This window comes from Ceratotherium simum, chromosome 21 (assembly GCF_057802395.1).
Source record: "Ceratotherium simum simum isolate JZ-2026a chromosome 21, ASM5780239v1, whole genome shotgun sequence".
NCBI classification, from domain to species: Eukaryota; Metazoa; Chordata; class Mammalia; order Perissodactyla; family Rhinocerotidae; genus Ceratotherium; species Ceratotherium simum.
In genome coordinates, this window is record NC_141920.1 from 25452536 (window position 1) to 25472293 (window position 19758).

General features: G+C 51.1%; 1 protein-coding gene and 1 pseudogene across 2 annotated transcripts; one reads left to right on the top strand and one right to left on the bottom strand.

Annotated features, from left to right (window-relative positions):
* The first annotated feature begins 1551 nt into the window (after positions 1-1551).
* Positions 1552-17647, top strand: LOC147914241 (adenosylhomocysteinase). Of its 2 annotated transcripts, none has more exons than XM_087445377.1 (10): positions 1552-1698; positions 7061-7251; positions 8383-8458; positions 10015-10164; positions 11041-11153; positions 11619-11826; positions 11918-12005; positions 12106-12223; positions 13049-13243; positions 16719-17647. In XM_087445377.1, exons 1-10 carry the CDS (start codon positions 1671-1673, stop codon positions 16848-16850), a joined length of 1299 nt encoding a protein of 432 aa, XP_087301503.1. In that variant the 5' UTR covers positions 1552-1670; the 3' UTR covers positions 16851-17647. The 2 variants fall into 2 exon arrangements, with proteins under 2 accessions (XP_087301503.1, XP_087301504.1); XM_087445378.1 differs by lacking the exon at positions 1552-1698 and adding an exon at positions 2349-2550.
* On the bottom strand, positions 1747-7047 carry LOC147914242 (uncharacterized; annotated as a pseudogene).
* Positions 17648-19758: the final 2111 nt, after the last annotated feature.

The window sequence follows — 19758 nt, forward strand, 5'->3', positions numbered from 1 at the left end:
ACCGTTAAGACAAAATTCACTGTAGCAGTAACTCCAGGGGTGGGGAGAAGGGGCCCGTGATTGAGAGGGGAGGCGGGTGGCTTCCGGGGTAAGGCAGTGTTTTATTCCACGGACACATGGATCAGCTGGACATAAGTGGTCACAACCGCCATACGTGTGGGTGAGATGGCCCAGGAAGACGGAGCAGAGGAAAAAGGAACACCAACCCTTGAAGGCGCTAGAGAAGGAGGAGGAAGTTATGAAGGCCAGAGAAGCAGCCGTGTGAACAGTGGGAGGAGAGTCAGGATAGCGCAAGACTAGGGCACACTGCGTGCAGCAGAGCAGGGAGGGGGGTTGGGACGCAGGCTGAGGCACATGCGCTGGATTCAGCCAAGTTCCCTGATGACCTTGGCTAGATCAGTCTCAGCGGAGACCTGGGGGTGGAGGCCACACAGCTGAGGACTGAGTGGGAGGTGAAACAGTGCAGAGCTAGAATGGGACAATTTAAAAAGTACAAGTACGAGAAGGGGAGGAATGAGATGGGATAGCAGCTGGGTGGAGGTTGGGGGAAGGATTCCTTGAGAGATGTTAAAGGGTCTTTGGGTGGCCAATTAAAACCACAAGGAGATACATTTTCTTAAAATTTTTTTTTTTTTCCCCCAAAGCCCCAGTAGATAGTTGTATGTCATAGTTGCACAGCCTTCTAGTTGCTGTATGTGGGACGTGGCCTCAGCATGGCCGGAGAAGCGGTGCGTCGGTGCGCGCCCGGGATCCGAACCCGGGCCGCCAGCAGCGGAGCGCGCGCACCCAACCGCTAAGCCATGGGGCTGGCCCATATTTTATCTTATTTATTTATTTTTTACCCCCAAAGCCCCAGCAGATAGTTGCATGTCATAGTTGCACATCCTTCTAGTTGCTGTATGTGGGATGCGGCCTCAGCATGGGCGGGAGAAGCAGTACGTCGGTGCGCGCCCGGGATCCCGGGATCCCGGGATCCGATTCCAGGCCGCCAGCAGCGGAGCGCGCTCACTTAACCGCTAAGCCACCGGGCCAGCTCCCAGGAGATACATTTTCACATCCATCAGTTTAACAAAAATTAGTGTCAGACTGACAAGTGGTGACAGGGATGTGGAGCAACAGGCCCTCTCAAACACTGCTGGTGGGAGGGTCAGTAAAGCTACCTTGGAAAGCAATTTGGCAATATCTAGGAAAGTTAAAAATGTGCCTTCAGCCCAGAAACCTGTGTGATAGGTATCACTCGGCCCGTTTTGCAGATGAGGAAATTGAGGCTCAGGCAAGTGAACTGGTTGGAATTTCAGTTCCACTCGGTTTTGACATCGGATTCACTGGCTGAACAAGTGAAAGAAAGAACGGCCGCGGGTTCGCTCTCAGGCCTAGGGCGAGCTCCGGTCGCGACCCGGAGCTGAAGGTCAGAGGAAGGTACAAGATAAAGTCTGCTCACTTCTCATCAGGAATCGAAGACCGTTCCGGCCCCACCCCCGTGCGTTGGCCCCGCCCCGGACGGCTCAGCTCCCCGGGACTCCTGAATATGCACAACGGAGGAAGGTATTTAAAGTCGCGGGCGCCACGCGCAGATCCCTGCGCCACGCGGGTCGTCCGTTGCGCGTCATCGGCTTGAGGCCCGGCCCCCTTCGCCTGTGTCCATCACTCCGTGCAGAAGCGCCGCCGGCATGTCGGACAAACTGCCCTACAAAGTCGGTGAGTTCCAGGACGTGCAGCCGGCGGCGTCTGCTCCGCGCCCGCCGGGGGCTTGTCGGGCGGCGGCCGCGGGGCCAATCTGGGGCGCTCAGCACCCCTCGAATCTCCCGCTCGGCGCGATCCTGGTCGCGCGAGGCCGCCTGGGGGTTGGAGTTCTCGTGCCGCGGCGAGCGGGTCGTCAAGGCGGCCGCGGACTACACGTCCCGGCGTGCCCCGCGAGGCCAGTTGCCTCGGGGCGGACTGCAGAGCCGAGAACTGGTGGCGTGTTCCGGCCGCGGCGGAGGCAGGCGGGGAGTGCGCACCTGGCCGCGGCCTGGGGCGGCTGGGTCCTGCCGGGACCTGCACTAGGAGGCTCAGATCCTGCTTCCTGGGCCGGGACCACCCCTTTGGCCGGCTGGGTGGTCCCTGACAAGGGCCCACCCCTCTCTGGGCCTCTTCCAGGGAGGGCCAGGGCACTGGAGCCCCGAAGGGTGTGAGGAGAGGCCTGGAGCGCGAGCCTGAGGCGGGGCCGGCACTGGTCCAGGTTTCCGGGGACTTTGGGCTCGTTGCTCAACTTCTGGGTTCACCTGCCTGACCAGCGGTGACCGTCGTGCTGAGAATCTCGGAGAAAATTTGGAGCGGTTAGAAAAATCCTTCCTGCTGTCCTATGGATAGTTAAACGCTTATTGGGCGTTTACTGTGGCATGGGCACCACCTTCTACCTTTATTATAGATTAATTAATTTTATTCTCTCGGCTCTTTAGGGTAGGGACTGTTACTTGCTTATTTTAAGAAGAGTATACTGAGACACAGCAATAAAGGTAACTTGCCCACGATCTTACAGTGTTGGAGCAGGATATGAAGCCTGGCCAGGTAGGCTTCTGAGCACACCTTTTCACCACTGTATACAAGTGAACACACTTGGAACAACCCTAATGAGCTTTCAGCAAAGTCCAGTTCAGGCTGGCTGGCAGTTTTTAAGTAACTTCAAGACACCATTAAACCTGGAGAAAGGCATCAACATTTAGGGAGCACTTGCTGTGTATCTGGTGATTTGCATGTGTTTACAGAATAATTTTTAGAGATGGACTTGATCCCGTTATACAGAGGAAGAAACTGAGGCCCTAATAGGAAGTGACTTGCAAAGATTGTGTGATAATCAAACTGGTAGCTTATGAGGTAGTGTCCAGAGTAGACTGTTGTCCCCATTGTGTGGATGATGAAACTGAAGTGCAGAAAGGTTAAGTCACGGTCACATCAGTGGCAGAGCTGGAATGGGGGCTTGTCACACTGTGGAGAGATCATTGGGTCAGGGTTGAGGGCACTGAGTTGTGTGGGAGGAAAGAAGGCTGCATTTGGAAGAGGAGGAGCTTGGTGGGGTAGGTGGGAGGAAGGAAGCCCCCATCAAGGAGGGCATACTGTGCCACACCTTGGCCATATGGCATCTTCTTTAATCCTCAGGACTCGTAGCAAGGTTAGGGATGATTATTCCCACTTTACAGATGAAGAAACTGAGGCTCAGAGAGAGTCTTGCCATTCCTCTTGGCTTGTCCTGGGGCAGGTGTTCCTGCAACCTCTGCAGTCCTCAGTTTCCCTGGGCACCAAAAGCCCCAGAGTTTGGAGCCCCAGACCCTCCTATGCTCTTGGAGTTGAGAGACCCACAGAAAACTCGGGGGCTGGCATAGCTGTCCTGAGGGCAGTGAAGGAGTTATTTATAGCTAGAGGGACAGGTGGTAGTGGAGGGGGTGGAGCTTAGCAGGATAGGACAGAACCCATTGTCCACTACTGCTGGGCCCCTCCCAGGAGCCTTGAGAAGGGCTTCTGGCTCTAGCCCAGCCTGGCCACCATTGACTGGCTATGGAACCTGGGGCAAACCCCTCTCTGGGCCCTTTGCTTGTTGGGAAATGCTGGGAGTTGGGCTAGGTTCAAATTTATTTTATTTTTTTGCCACCCCTGTCCTATGCCAGCCCCTTTCATGCACCTTCTCTCATTCAGTCCTAACAACACATCTGGTCAGTAAACATTTGTTGACCCTTTCTCTGTGCCAGGCTCTGGGCTGGGCACTGGAGCTACAAAGGCGACTCAAGATTGAGGGTGGACCAGACATGCATATACAGATAATGTCGTATTATGGTCTCCAATTTATAGGTGAGGAGATCTGCCCGCTTCTCTGTCTCCACAGCCACCACCCCAGTTCTGGTCTCCCTCCTCACAGATCTCCGTCGGTCTTTGGCTCCACAGATCCATGCAGCAGCCAAAGGAGTCTTTTCAAAAACAGATCTGGTCATGATATTCCCCTTAAACTCTGTAGGCTTCCCAACTCATTAGGAATAAAATCCTGACTCCTCATTTCACTCCCTCTACTAGCTTCACCCTGGCGCGCTCTCTGTTCCTCCAGCACCAATATACGAAGATCTTTCCTGTTCCATGTTTTGAGGTGGGAATGAGTTTAGCTTGTCTGAAGACAGTAAGGAGGTTCATGAGGCTGAGCTAGTGAGGGGGAGAAGAGGATGGAGAGATTGGGGGAAGGGTGGGCAGTCATGGGGGTAGGGCCCTAAAGGCCATGTGAGGAGTTAGGATTTTATTTATGGGTAAGGGGAAGCCATTGGAAGTTGGTTGGTTTGTATGTTTTTTACTTTAGTAGAAGAGTGGAGATGATATAAATTAAATTTTAAAAAGCTCCCTTCCTCTGGGTTCTGTGGGAGAACAGCATGTGGGAGCAGGAAGACCAGTGAGGAGGCTGCTTCAGCAGTCCAAGTGAGAAGTGGTTTAGATGACAGTGGGGAGATGTGCTTGGATTGCTTACATATTTGGGATGTTGAGCCAACAGCATGCTGACGAGGTGAAAGGGGAATAGAGGAATCAAGACATCTTGTAAGTTTTTGGCCAGAGCAGCTGGTCGAATGGTGGTTTCATTTCCTCAAATGGGAAGATTGGGGAAGTAACAAGTTTGGTGGGGTGGCGCAAGGAGTCACGAGGGTTCAAACTTGACACATAATATCCAGTTGGGCATCCAAGTGGAGGTGCTGAGTAGGCACTTGGATTACATGAGTCTCAAATTCAGGGGAGAAGTTTGGGCTGAAGATAAATATGTGGGAGTCATTGCTGTGGAGAAGGTATTTATAGCCATAAAGTGGGATGAGCTCAGCTGGTGAGAGTTAAAGAGGGAGATGATGGAGCCCTGAGGGCTTCCAAACACTAGTCAGTTATATGAGGAGGAGCCAGAGGGGTAGGAGGAAAACCACGGAAAGACAGGCATAGTAGCCAAGTAAAGAAAAGGTCTCAGAACGAGGGAGACATTAGTGGGATCAGTGTCTCAGGGAGAAACATGAACATAGATGATTGACCATTAGATGTGGGCATCAGGTGGGTCTTCAGAGACCTTGAGAAGAGCAGTTTCAATGGAGTAGTGAAGTCCTCAGGAGGTGAAAGGATACGGGATCAGGCCCCAGGGAGCAGGGACAGCTCGTCTATTGTAACTAAAGAATGCCCAGTCTGTAGCTACAGATGAGAACTAGTAGAGTCCATGGAGGAAAAGTGGCATAGTTCTGAATTCTTCTCAGTGAATCCTGAAGTGAGGTCATCAGTTGATGAGGAAAGGTATTAGAGGTTTGGAGAGTAGATTGACTAAGAAAATGTAATAGGATTGCTGAAGTGTCCCTTGAGATTTGTGGTCTTAATAAATGAGACCTCTTGGTGTGATTTTCCTCCTGCTGGCCTCAGTGGCTTGGGTGCAGTGCAGGGTTAGGTTTAACCAGGGTGGGAGTTTTGCCAAGGAGTTTTCAGAGGACAAGAGGGTGGAGGGGACAGTGGGATCTTAAACTGTGGAGGAAGAAGTTGAGAACATGAAGGGGGTGTGGTGAGGGACAGTGGATATCAGTAGGTTTAATGGCTTAGAGGTTCTGACCTGACTGGCTGCCACCATCCAGGTGGGCCTTGGAGTTTGGGGCTCTAGAGGGAGAGGATTGGAAAGATGGGTCATGGCCAGAGTCGGTTGCTTGAAATCAAGATTTCCAAGGGAGAGTGTCATAGGTGATGGCCTGTCAAAAGGTGGACTGGGTGGGGCTGGGGGATGGGGGAGAGGGTGTGTGTTGAGGCACAGTGGGAGAAGTCCCTCCCATCGGGGGAGGACATTTCATCTCTGAAATTGCTTAGATGTACAGTAGGAAGCAGACTGACTTCGTTGGTTTTATTTGTTATTACTGTATTAAATTCTCTACATTCCTTTCCCTCCTGCCCATACCCGCCTTCATGATCGGCAGGATCTAATTTTCCCTAAAGATAAAAATCACCAGGAGTCCCAGGCCCCATCCTAGACCTACTGAATCTGATTTTCCAGGGGAGATTTACAAGCTTGCCGGATGACTTGTATCAGGGAAGCTTGCGAACACTGACCTAGGGACTGACCTTAGGAATGGGCTAGTGTGGCAGGGGAGGGAGGGTGAGACTATTAGAGGGTGAGAGTATTGAGATAGTGAGAGAGCTCATAATAGTATCCTTTCCTGCCTGAGAATTTGGACAAATTTGAGACATTTGGGGTGGCAGATAGAGGCCAAAATTGAACTTTCATTCCTAATGACATCGAGGCCAGATTATGTAGATTAGTGTCCAAGCCCAGTGATCCTGCTAACTGAACCCCAAACTGAGCAGTTACCCACTAGTTACAGGTAAGCTGGGCCTGAGTAGGTCTCTGTGGAAGAACATGCTTCCTGGAGGCAGGCTGGCTGCTGCTGGCTTGCAAAAGAAGGGAGAGCTCAACTGAGCATGTGACCAGTGTATTCCTCTCAAGTTGACTAATCAGGCGGGTCACTCTACCTCCCCGGGGCAGAGAGAGGCCAAGAGTGTTAGTTACACAGATGTGTTGCCTCCACTGGAAAGAAACATTAGGAGTGGGGAAGAAGGATTTTCATATCTTCAAGGAGATCAAGGAACTGTGTTGAGTCCAAGGTGTTAGATAACATCATTTATGAGTATTGAAGGTACCAGGAGTGATGACTTGGAAGATAGAGAGCCAGGAGCTGCAATCTTTAGGGAACCAGAGGTTGGGAGGTGGCAGCAGAAAGGGTTGTGGGAGGTATATGTAGGCTGATAGCTGTTTTTCAAGAAGGCACTTACTTGTGTTGTAATTTTCGTGTACCTGTGTGATTCTTTGATGAAACGTGTTCTCCCACAAGGCTGTAAGCTGCGGTTAGGCAGGGACCAGGTCTTTCTTTTTTGACTGCCCCAGCTCCATAAATCCTGGTTGAATGAGTGGGAAGGTGCGGTGAGCAGATTGCTGGGCCTGGTGTTTCGAGTCCATAAGTGGATGAGTGACGAGTGGTGGTGCTTCCTGGTTGGTGGGATGAGGTGCCTCACAGAACTCCCATCCATCCTGCCCCTGCAGCTGACATCGGCCTGGCCTCCTGGGGACGTAAGGCCATGGACATTGCAGAGAACGAGATGCCAGGCCTGATGCGCATGCGGGAGATGTACTCGGCCTCCAAGCCACTGAAGGGCACCCGCATCGCAGGCTGCCTGCACATGACCGTGCAGACAGCCGTCCTCATTGAGACCCTCGTCGCCCTGGGTGCTGAGGTGAGGCCAGAAGCTGTTCTGTGGGGCAGGGAAGTCCAATGTGGTGCCCCCTCGGGCCCAGCAGGGGCTCCAGCCTTGTCACAGGGTCTCCACCCTTTGTGGTGACTTCTGCACATTTTCTCCCTGATTGGGAAGACAGCGTCTGTCTGCCCTTAAGTCCCAGCTCCTGACAGTGAAGCCCTGGTGGGAAAAGCTCAACCCCAGAGTCCTATTGGGTCAACTAAGGACTGGCTCTCATTGGCCCTCCCAGGGTCATGTGCTTGCCTTGGGCCAATCCTGGCTGCCTGAGGGATGGTGTGCTCTGATTGGTTCAGCCAGGGTCATGTGTACCAGTGATTGAGAGCTCTTCTTCTGGCTCTGGGAGTCTCAGAGCAAGATGGTTTCCTAAGGAGCTGGCTGGGCAGAGCAGCCAAAACTAACAAAGTACACACTGGGGTTTAGTCCTTGGACCCCTTCTTTCTTTTCAACGTCCACACTCTGGGTGGTATCATTTTATGGCTTTAAACACTGTCTATATGATGATGCCTCCCAAATACATGTACTAGCCTGGACTTCTCCCAGGAACTCCAGACTTGTATATCAGGCAGCTGATGTGTCATCCCCACTTGGAGATGTAATAGACATCTCGGTCTCACCATGTGCACACAAACTCATGATTTCCTAACCCTCCTCCCGCAGTCTTCCCCAGGTAAGCAAAAGGAAACTCTAGCCTTCCAGGTTGTTTCAGTACAAGAACCTGGAGTCATCCCTGACTCTCAAACTCCAACAGCTAATTCTGCAGCAAATCCTGTCGGCTCAGCCTTCAAAATATACCCGTCATCACCTCCACTGCTACTGTTGCATTTCTTGTGTGTACTTACAACAGCTTCTTCACTTGTCCTCTTGCTTCCTTGTGGAGCCCTTTCCCCTCCACAGAGCACCAGAGTGATGTTTTAAAACGGAAGTCAGGTCTTGTCACTGCTCTGGCTCCCATCAGCTCACCAGGGTCCCCAGCCTGTGGTCGCAGAGCGGGCTGGGCCTAGGTCCCCAGCCTCTCACCCTTAGCTCCAGGGCTTTTCCTTATCCCTGTCCGTGGGCCTTGGTGCTGCTGAGCCATCTGCGACCACGGTTCTGTCTTGCTGGCTCTTCCAGGTGCAGTGGTCCAGCTGCAACATCTTCTCTACCCAGGACCATGCAGCGGCTGCCATTGCCAAGGCTGGCATTCCAGGTGGGTCCTGCTTGCTGCTTGAGGATGTGGGACCACATGAAGGGCCTCTGCTTCTCCTTGTTTGCTTCACGGACTCCTACAGCAACAGGCTTCCCTACCACAGGGGAGAGGAGTCATGGCCACAGAATCCTAACCTAGTGACCCATAGGAAAGAGCTGTTTTGTCCTACTGGTCATCTCAAATCCTGTGGGAGGTCCTTATTGGCCCAGCTCAGGTCATGTGACCACGAAAGGGTGGGATCTTATGATTTGGAACCACATGATGGAGAGGAGGGATAGTTCTTTAAAGAAAAGAACTTAGGTTCCTTAAAGAAGGATGTGGGTCTGTTTCTAAGAGTTGGGGAGGGACACTGGGCAGAAAAAGATCCCCAGAGATCTGTGCCTTGGGTCTGATGGTCTAGGAGACTGTGGGGGGACCAGGGCTAAAGAGGGACTTTTGTAAGCTGCTAGAGAATATCCACATGTCTGCCTGGGCCTGGGGAGGGGAGTGGTTAGCTCCGATGGTGATTAAATAGGACATTCCTGAGTCCTTCTAGCCAACCTCAGGTGGAGGGGAAAGGGTCCGAAGGACCCCTCTAGAGACTGACCAGGGCTAGATAGGCATGTCTCCCACTCCTCAGCCTTGGTTGGGCTTCATCGCCCTTTTCTGGGAACGGCTTTTTTATCAAGACCATTGTCTGCTCCAGTTAGGGGCCGGGGCAGCTGCCCCTGCTTGGCTGGTGTCCTTTGCTCACAGGAGGTTCATAGGAGCCCTATACCTGTGTCCCAGTCATACCATATGATGAGAAGAGCCTGGGCTGTTAGTCAGGAGCCCTGGGTTCTGAGGCCTGCTCTGAAATGCCATGCTGAGTGACCTGGGCACGTCTTAGCTCTTCTCTGGGCATCTGTAAATGATGATGATGGTAATGCCTGCCTCACAGGGTTTCTGTGAGGAAAAATGAGATGGGGCATGAAGCAGTGAGAGTAATGTCTGGCACAGAGAAAGTTCTCCATGCGTAGTAGCTGCCGTTAGTAATTTTTGGCCAGACTTTGCCTGAGGCCAACCACCACAGAGACTGCTGTGCTCTCAAGTATTTTCAGTGAAGAATGAACTGTGGATCTTGCCTTGTGGGTCCACCTGAGTGGTGCCCTGCCTCTGCAGCACCCCACTCCCCACTATAGGCACTGTGGGTTGATGCCCCAGTCCTTGGGGCCCAAGCAGAAAGGAGTGGGAAAGGAAATAATTATATCCAGATACTTAAATCTGGGGGACTGTACTTGGCCTCCGTCTGACTTAATCCATACTATGGTGAGCCCCATTTACAGATGAGGAAACTGAGGCTCAGAGAGGTGAAGTGATTTGCCCAAAGTCATACAGCTGGCGAGTACAGAGGCAGGATTTGAACTCAGATCTCTCTGGCTCCCAGTTGTGTTCTTCACACTGCTGAGTCCTCAGAGGGGCTGGAGGTGGCTGGGGATGGGAATTAGGAAGGAGATAGTATTGGCTCTGCTCCAGGTAGTTCCCTGGAGCAGGTGGCAGTGGGGAAGGCAGTTCTTGATGTGCCACTCACCCTCCAGTGTATGCCTGGAAGGGTGAAACCGATGAGGAGTACGTGTGGTGCATTGAGCAGACGCTGTACTTCAAGGATGGCCCCCTCAACATGATTCTGGACGATGGCGGTGACCTCACCAACCTTGTCCACACCAAGTACCCGCAGCTCCTGTCGGGTGAGTAGGGCAGGTGGTGGGCTGAGTGCTGGCAGTTTAGAAACAGATGGGGAGTACCTGCTTGCCCATGTAAAAGCAGCAGGTCTGGCAGGACTCCCAGTGCCTCGAGCAGCAGATTCTATGGAAGATGGGAGGACAGCAGGCTCCTGTAGGCGTGCTGGGGCGTGGCTTCCTGACTTCTGATGGTGGGGGTAGGGCGGCTGGGGGAGGCCTGGCTGAGATGACGGTCCAAGGGCAAGCATAAGACCAGGGCTGGAAACCTCTGGGAAAGGAGTCAGCTTTGTTAAAAGCAGGGCAGAGAAGAAAGTGCGGGGAAGGGAGGCAGTGGGTACACAGTCCTGAGGCAGGAAAGGGCTGACTATTGAGGAAACAGAAAGGAAGCGAGGTTGTTGCTAGAGCTTTAATGAAGACCAGATGTGTGAGGGCTTAATAGGCCAAGAGAAAAGAGTCTGGCTTGATCTTGAGAGCAAAGGGAAGTAATTGAAGGGTTTTGAAAAGATTTGTTTCAAATATACGTGTTAAAAATGTGTGCTGTGTGGAGGATGGGTTGTGGCTGGGAGATCAGGCAAGAGCTGATGGTGGCAGGGACCAGGGCAGTGCAGTGGGAATGGAGAGTCAGGAGTGGTTGGGAGGTAGAATGACTAGGACTGGTGGTGGTGGTGACTCCTCCCTCATGCTGGCCTGGGTGATTGGGTGGACTGTGGTATCAGTCACAGTCACAGAGATGGGAACCCAGAAAGAGGAGTGGCTTTAGGGGGCAAAGATGAGGAGTTTGGCTGAGTTCAGGTGTAGCCTCTTGGGGCCTCATCCCAGAGGCCCCCATCCTTCGGGCAGCCCCTTCCTGGCCTGAGGCTCATCCCCTCCCCTCTTGTTAAGGCATCCGAGGCATCTCTGAGGAGACCACGACGGGGGTCCACAACCTATACAAGATGATGGCCAACGGGATCCTGAAGGTGCCTGCCATTAACGTCAACGACTCCGTCACCAAGGTGAGCCTGTGGGATAGTGACAGCTCCAGCCCTTGGCTCCCAGTGCAGCTCAGGAGTAGGCCCCTGGAGAGGGGACCCTGGGAAGGCTAAGGCTAGGCACATGAAGCCCTTATTTGGTGGGAGGGAGGGGTTGTAGACTGAGCGTAAGGAGTGCATAGAAGAGGGAGAGAACTGCGCAGTGAGCCTCAGAGCTGGGCATCAAGAGCGTTAAAGTGGAGCAGATTCTTTGACTGAGCAATCTCTCCTAGTAATTGATCCTCAGGAAGCTTTCTGGACCAACAGAGCAAGGCTAGGAGAAAGGTGTTGGGGCTGATCAGGGTAAGGGGCACATGAGGGCATTAGCTGGTGGGGAGAAGTCACAGGAGGTGATCAGCCCAAGGCCCACCAGGCCAAGATGGTAAGAGTGGGTCTTAGGCCCCAGGGCGTTGCCTGCCCACATCACCCCCTTGCCCCCTCTCCTTTCAGAGCAAGTTTGACAACCTCTATGGCTGCCGAGAGTCCCTCATAGATGGCATCAAGCGGGCCACAGACGTGATGATTGCGGGCAAGGTGGCGGTGGTAGCGGGCTATGGCGACGTGGGCAAGGGCTGTGCCCAGGCCCTGAGGGGTTTTGGGGCCCGCGTCATCATCACGGAGATCGACCCCATCAACGCACTGCAGGCTGCCATGGAGGGTACGATAGGGCGAGGGTTGGCTGTCAGCCACTGGGGCCAGAGGAGGGGCCAGGCCACCCTGGATGACCCATGGCCACTGTCTCTGCACAGGCTATGAGGTGACCACCATGGATGAGGCCTGTCAGGAAGGCAACATCTTTGTCACCTCCACGGGCTGTATTGACATCATCCTCGGCCGGTAGGTACCAGGTGGGCGGATCCTGGGCAGCGAGGCAGGGGGCCGGCTTGGGGCTGCTCTTTGTCCTTGACAGTCTCCCACGGGCTTGGGCTCCCCACAGGCACTTTGAGCAGATGAAGGATGATGCCATTGTGTGTAACATTGGACACTTTGACGTGGAGATTGATGTCAAGTGGCTGAATGAGAACGCTGTGCAGAAGGTGAACATCAAGCCTCAGGTGAGAATCCCCAGCCCTGCCAGCAGGGTGGGGGGATGGAGGGCTGACGGGGGGCGTGCTTGTGGGCTGGCCACCAAGGATGGCAGATGGGGAGGCTCTGGCAACCTGGGCAGTGGGATGGGGAGGAAGAGGGCCTGGATTCAGGGCCACTTTAATCGGAATCTCAGAGTGAGGCCAAGGCACCCCCATTTTTTAAAGCTCCCAAGATGATTCTGATGTGCAGCTATTATTGAGGGCTGCTGCGTTCAGCTTTTCCTAAGCATGGGGAGTGAGAACATGGGATCTGTGCTCACACTGTCCGGGGCCGAACTGCAGCCACTTCGTAGTATGTGGCTCTGGACAAATGACTTAACTCTTTAAACTTCAGTTTCTTTATCTGTGAAATGGGGATAGTAGTACTTAAATCATAGGGTTGTTATTAGGATTAAATGTGATAATTATATATTTGTGTATGTATGAATATACACTTTTATTTATAGGTATGTGTGTGTATATGTATATAGTTATGTGTATGCTCTTAGCCCAGGGCAGATGCCAATACTAATAACAACATTAACTAATATTTACCAAGTACTTTGTATGTGCTAAGCCATCTGTCAAGTGCTTTACATGTGTCAGCTCATTATATTCTCCCAGGAGACCTATGAGGTCTGCAATTTAGAGTTGCTTAATAATATTGGCTCTTATTACTAATTGTGTGTGCCAGGCCCTTCCTGGACACTGTTGGAGGTAGGGAGGCCTGCTGGACAACAGGGTTGGATGAGGCAGGGTGGACACTGGGAGCAGTGCCCTGCCAGCCCTCACCACTGCTCTGCCCACTTGCAGGTGGATCGCTACTGGCTGAAGAATGGGCGCCGCATCATCTTGCTGGCTGAGGGCCGGCTGGTCAACCTGGGCTGCGCCATGGGCCACCCCAGCTTTGTGATGAGCAACTCCTTCACCAACCAGGTGCTGGCGCAGATCGAGCTGTGGACCCACCCAGACAAGTACTCTATTGGGGTCTACTTCCTGCCCAAGAAGGTGGGTTCCCACCTCCACCACAGGCCAAGGGTCGTGTGTCCAACGCTGGGCTCTCCACACAGGGCTTGCCAGAATTCATAAAGTGCTCACCTCTCTACCCTCTTAGAGGTCCTCACAGCATCCTCTACAGGGCACAAATCATTCTCTCCATTTAACAGAAGAGGAAACTGAGGCCCAATGCAGGGAATGACACCTTGGAGTGGCAGGACTGGGTGGTGAGAAGAGCATGGGCTTTGGTGTGAAATACACCCAGGTTTAAATCTCGGCCTTACCACCTAGAAGCTGTATGATTGGGGCAAGTTACTTAACTTCTCTATGCCTCTATTTCCTTACCTGTAAAATGAGGGTGATAGTACCTCCTTTAAGGATTGTGAGGATTTCCTTAGATCGGGGGTCACAAATGCACATGCCCACAGGGATTGGGCAGGTAAATGAGTGAAGTGGGCTGTCGGAAGAACACATGCCTCAGCTGAAGGGGTTGGCTGCCTGTCATCAACCTAGAATCTGGGCCCATTGGATTAGGGCTCTGGACATTTCAGGAAAAGCCAGATATCAAGATCTTTGTATGAAATATTCAATTTTTATATGTAGGCAACTCATTGCAGTTTTTAAAAATAACCAGGTGGGTCAACTTGGACATGTCCGTAAGCCGAGTGCAGCCTATAGGCTGCAGGACTGTGGCCTTGGAATGAGATGATGCCACTAACACACTGAGCATGGCCCCTGACATGTTATGGGTGTGTGGTCAGGGTTACCATGACAATGAGGTTCTCTGACGTCAAATCCAGTGCTCATCCTAACACCCCATGCAACATGCTCCCCCGCAGGGGTCAGAATTGCTCTGTTTTAGTCCTGGCTCTGTTTGCCAGTGTCATGGGTGAACTTGGCTTTGCTCCTTAGCCTATCTGGGCCTGTTTCCTTATCAGCTAAATATAAGGAGTAGGTTTTACTCCTCCAGCCTTTGGCTACTGGAGAGGCTGTGATGGAGTCTCCATACTACCCCTCCCACCCCTTGAAAAGCTGGTTCTGGCAACTCATAAAAAGTAAGAAGAGGGCTGGGTGTCCACTCAAGGCCTGGGGTGTCTGTCCCCAGAGCCAGCCAACTCCTTTCCCGCTAGTCTTCCTTAGGTACTCTCTTGCAGACTAGATATTTTACTCATAAGGGCCTCCAGGACTATCTGGAGGTTCTGTACAGCCTGCCGGGTCCCAGGTTTGTTGTGGGGTTAAAAAAGTCTCACTTGAGCTCCATCTGATCCCAACTGGAGGAAATATGGCTGTGAATATGGTGAAAATTGAGCAGGCCTTTGAAATGATGCCAGAGTTGGAAGTGAAAAGGCAAACATCTCATCTCCTACCCCAGCACCTGGCCCCAATCTGACTTCCTTCCTCCATCACTGCCAAGACATGGATTGGGGACAGGCTTCATGCCTCACGTGCAACGTGTGAGTGAGGGATTAGGTACCTTGATAAACTACAATGACAGACCAGCCACCATTTATTAAGGTACCTACTTGCACCAACCACTCTGAATAGCACTGATCTTTGTAACAGTGAGAGATCCATACTACAAATGAGGAAACTAAGGTTCAGAGATTGACCTGCCCCCACAGCTGTCAAGTATTAGGCCAGAGTAGAACCCAGCTCTGTCTGTGCAAGTTGTTAACCGTTATGACACACTGCCTTCTGGATGCAGGGTGCCGGGAGAAGGAAGGGTGTTCTGGGCTAGGCCCAGTCAAGCGAAGGGAGGATTCAGTGTACTCTGGGATTTGGAGACTTTCATTCTGCCTCCAGAACTGATGTGGACTTGGGTTCTGCTCCTGCCTTTGCCTGCCTCTCCCCAGTTTCTTTATCTGTTAAATAGAAGAATAAATCCTGCCCTCCTCCTTAGGGTTGTTTGTGAGGCTCTGGTGAGACGGTAGATATGAAACCACTTGGGAATGTAAAGCTCTCTGGGCTGGGCTGTAGTCAAGGCTATCATGCCATCATGGGCTGGGACATGGGGCCCTAAGAGTAGAAAGAGGCACCGCCCAGAGCTAGAAGCTGGGAAGTGAGAGCCCCTTCTCTAAGTGCAACCACTTGCCCTTCTTTTCAGACCCCTTTTATGCGTTTCAGCACTGCTGAGACTTAGAAATTGGCCTTGTCTAACCCCAGCCTCTGTCCTCCTTGGTTTCTGTTCTGGCTCTTCAAAGCTGCCTTGGAGGCCATAAGTTGGGATCTTGAGACAATTTTGGGACTTTGGAGCCAGATGGACCTGGTTCAAATCCCAGCTCTGTCATTAACTACCTGTGGTCATTAACTAACCTTGAGCAAGTCATTCCACCTTTCTGAACCTTGATTTCCTCATTTGTAAAAGGAGATGGCAATTTTTTATTAATCTGGATCCTTTTGGTGGCAAGTGGTAGATAGAAACCCTGTTCAAACCAGTGTATTAGTTATCTTGCTGTATAACAATTTAACCCCCAGACTTATTCCCTTAAAACAATAAACATCTGTTATTTTAGTTTTTGTGGGTCAGGAATTTGAGAGCAGCTTAGCTTGGTTAGGTCCTGACTCGAGGCCTTCATGAGGTTACAGTCAAAAAGTCAGCCAGGGCTGCAGTCAGCTGAGGCTTCACTGGAGCTGGAAGATCCACTTGACATCACTGTTGGCAGGAGGTCTCAGTTCCTTGCCACATGGGTGTCTGCATAGGGCTGCTTAAGTGTCCTCATGAGATGGCAGCTGGCCTTCTTCTCCAGGGGGAGAGCCAAGGAGGAAGCTGCATGCCTTTTAGGACCTAGTCTCCAAGTCATGCACCATCACTTCTGCTTTATTCTGTTCATTAGAAGTGAGTAACTCAAGGAGTGAGGAATTAGGCTCCATCTCTTGAGGGAAGGAGTACTATGAATTTATAGACAAAGAATTTAAGGACATATTTAAAAACAACCACAACCAGTTTAATCTAAAAAGGAGCTCTATTGGCTATTTAATGGAGGACACTGGATCCAGGGATTCAATGTCAGAGCTGTCTTTCTTTGTCTCTTGGCTCATTTTTTCTCTACATTCACTTCATTTGTCAAATAGACTTGCTACTGGTGAGCTGAGACTGACACCCGCCCTGTTTAGGAATCCCAGTGGAATTGGAGAGCCTGTCTCTACTTGTCATGGAAAATATGTCCTGTCCATGGATAAATTCCAGGGAAGCTTGTTGGTTAGCTGCTTGGGTTGGTGGATGGTGAGGAAGGATATGTAATTGGTGGTCCTACTGGGGCTACTTGGAGGGGAGGATGTAGCATGGTTCCCTCTTGAGCAAAGGGAACTGGGCAGCCAAAAACAACACGTCCACTGAGGTTGGCTGTGAGGACAGAATGAGATGGTATGCGTAACACACATGGCAGATACCACAACAGAACAGTTCTGACCTCTGTTGGCAGCTAGATGCAGGTAAGGGGTCCCAGAGCATGGCACTGATTGCAGGTCTTCCTGTGTTTCTCCCCAGCTGGATGAAGCAGTGGCTGAAGCCCACCTGGGCAAGTTGAACGTGAAGCTGACCAAGCTGACTGAGAAGCAAGCCCAGTACCTGGGCGTGTCCCGTGATGGCCCCTTCAAGCCTGATCACTACCGCTACTGAGAATCAGGGCTGCCCTTAGCCTTCCAGCTGCTGCCCTGGCCCGGATCCCACGTCTCCTCCCCAAGAACAATGGCACCAACTTTGAGCTTGCTTTGTTAATGTCCCCCATCAACTCCCTGGGGGTGGTCACTCAGTCTTTGGCCTCCGCTGCACCCCTCATACTCTTCTAAGTTTGGCAGGGGGAATTGAGAAGCCCTTCTTCAAGCCCTGGTCACGATGGAGGTACACGGGAGATAACCGCAGGGAACCATGAGCTCAGGGGTTTTGGAACTGCTCACTCAGTCAGTCCTTTTTTAGGCTGGAAGTCAGCAGCCCATCCATTTTACCATCTGGGCCCTCACCTGGCTTATGGACTTTATACTCATGTTCTTGGCTTACAGGTTCACTGGTTCCTCAGCCCATGACAGATGAGAAGGACCTATATCAAAGGGCAGGGAGGAACTGTTGGAGTTTGAATGTTCCTAAGAGCTTGGCTTAGTGCTGGACATTCTCTTAAACCTCAGAACAATGAGTTGGTACTTTCAGTCCCTATTTTACAGGGGTTAGAATGTACTGTTAAGGGATAGTCAAGAAAGGATAAGAAAAATGACAGCCAGAGGTTGAGAAGGCCCAGAGAAACATAAAAGCAGGCATAGATCTGCCACCACATTGTAACATGATGGTTCCCATCACAACCCTGGATCAAAAAGAGAGTAATTTGTTCTATAATGTTTATGTATGATGTTTATAATGTTAAAAGAGAGCAGGAAAGTGGGTAAATAAAGATTTTGGTGCCTAAAAGAATTTTGAGCCTTTATTATATAGATAATCCACTACCAACAACACATGGCATGAGCAAGGGGTAATAGTCATGTGCTGATGAAGACAAGCAGTTGTCTGCAGTGTGGAGTGATAAAGGCTGCAGGCAAATCCTTGGGCTTGAAAAGATGGGTAAAGTGAAGGGAGAAGTCTTATCTCCTCATTTATGTCTTGTAAACAGCCTGTTTTTTAACCCAACCTAAGACTGTCATTTAATAGGTGAATTTGACCCATTTATATTTATTGTAATCCCTGTTTGTATTTATTTCCTCTACCTTATTTTTTGTGTTCCAATTCGTATTTTCTTTATCTCCCCATTTCCACTTTAGATTGATCCAGTGCTCCTTGGGGCACTGTTATTTATTGAGCACCTACTGGGTGCTAGGTGCTTTGTAGTTGATTTTCTTCTCAAAAGAAGCTTAGTAATATTATTAGTCTAATTTTATAGATGAGAATGGAGACTCTTAGAGGTTAAGTATCTTTCCTAAAGTCACACAGTTCATAAGAGGCCTCACCGTGATTCAAACGATAGGAAAGTGGGTGGCAAATTGGCCTCCTCCTACTTGCCTAACTGGTCATGTGCTGAACCCCTGTTCTGGTCTTGGAAATCAAAGAGAAACAACCCACCTGGGAAGGTCACCAGAGACTCTTCCAAGGGTCATCCACTGAATGGAAGGCCTGATGGGGATGCTGGGATGTTTGAGACCTAACCCCAGCCTGCTGGGAATCTCAAGCTAGAGGGAGACGGCAGGCACATGAACAGATTTCCCATCTGTTGGCACTTCCCTTTCCCTAGATTCAGAATCCAGTGCCTGGCAGCAGTAGGAAAAAGGCAGCAAGGAAGAGGTGGTACTTGAAATGATTTTGAAAGAACTGGAGATTTTTGATAGGAATTGAAGGCAAGGGCATTCCAAGCAGCAGAACAGCTTAAGCAAGAGTGAGTTAGGGGGCAGGGGGTTTGGCTCTTATATAGGAGGAGCTATGAGATAGAGGGCTAGAAAGGTGTTCTGGAGGACAGGAAAGAGGCTTTGAACACCAGGATGAGACCTTACTTTTAATTCTTGAGCTGCACAGACTCCTGAAATGTTCCTACTTGACTGAACAGTCCATACTTGTGGCTTGTTGCTTTTTGTATTCTTAGCCTCTGGCTATGAGGTGATGGTATTACTCCCATGTTATTAGTGAGCAGAGAGGTTGCGAGAGGTCAAGTGGCCTGACCCAAGATCATACAGTAAGTGGTGATGCCTGGACTCCAGCTCAGGTTGGTCTGAGTCCAGGGCCATGCTTTCATGTGAGACAAATGGTGGGAGTGTTTAACTGAAGATTGTTCCACTTAAGGCATGATTTTTTTTTTTTTTTGTGATGAAGATCAGCCCTGAGCTAACATCCATGCTAATCCTCCTCTTTTGTTTGCTGAGGAAGACCGGCTCTGAGCTAACATCTATTGCCAATCCTCCTCCTTTTTTTCCCCCCAAAGCCCCAGTAGATAGTTGCATGTCATAGTTGCACACCCTGCTAGTTGCTGTATGTGGGACGCAGCCTCAGCATGGCCGGAGAAGTGGTGCGTCTGTGCACGCCTGGGATCCGAACCCGGGCCGCCAGCAGCGGAGCGCGCGCACTTAACCGCTAAGCCACGGGGCCGGCCCAAGGCATGATGGTTTGACAGAGGTAGTGTGTTGGGGCTGGGGCTCTCTTTAGTATTTCTTCCTTCTTCAGAGTTGAGTTGAGCTGAAGAAACAAGGGAACGTGAGGAGATGGAGGTTGAGGCTGACCCTTCCTCACAGATCAGCTTTCCTATCCGTAAGTCCATGGCATCATGCTTGGCACACCCTTGGCTATATCTGCCATTGTAATTCCACCTCTTGTACTATTTGAGTGCAAATGCATCTGAGTGCTACAAAGAAGCCCTTGTTTGATCTAATTATTTTTTAAAGTGCACTGAGTCAGGGCTTACATTAAGTTCTAAAGACATGGTGTCAAGCAGAACTCTTGAGTTACATTTAGTGGCCCGTGGTGTGACAGAGGCGTGAAGGGCTGAAAACTGGAGGATCAACAAGACCCTCCCCATGCTCACTCAGGCTTAGATGCTTATCAGGCTGTCTTCCCTTAG

Bases quoted from the DNA above. Each gene is read 5' to 3' on its own strand.
- LOC147914241 (XM_087445377.1), top strand. From the start codon at position 1,671: ATGTCGGACAAACTGCCCTACAAAGTCG. The intron at 10,165-11,040 runs GTGAGTAGGGCA...CCTCTTGTTAAG, and splicing joins GTACCCGCAGCTCCTGTCGG to GCATCCGAGGCATCTCTGAG. The intron at 11,827-11,917 runs GTACGATAGGGC...GTCTCTGCACAG, and splicing joins ACTGCAGGCTGCCATGGAGG to GCTATGAGGTGACCACCATG.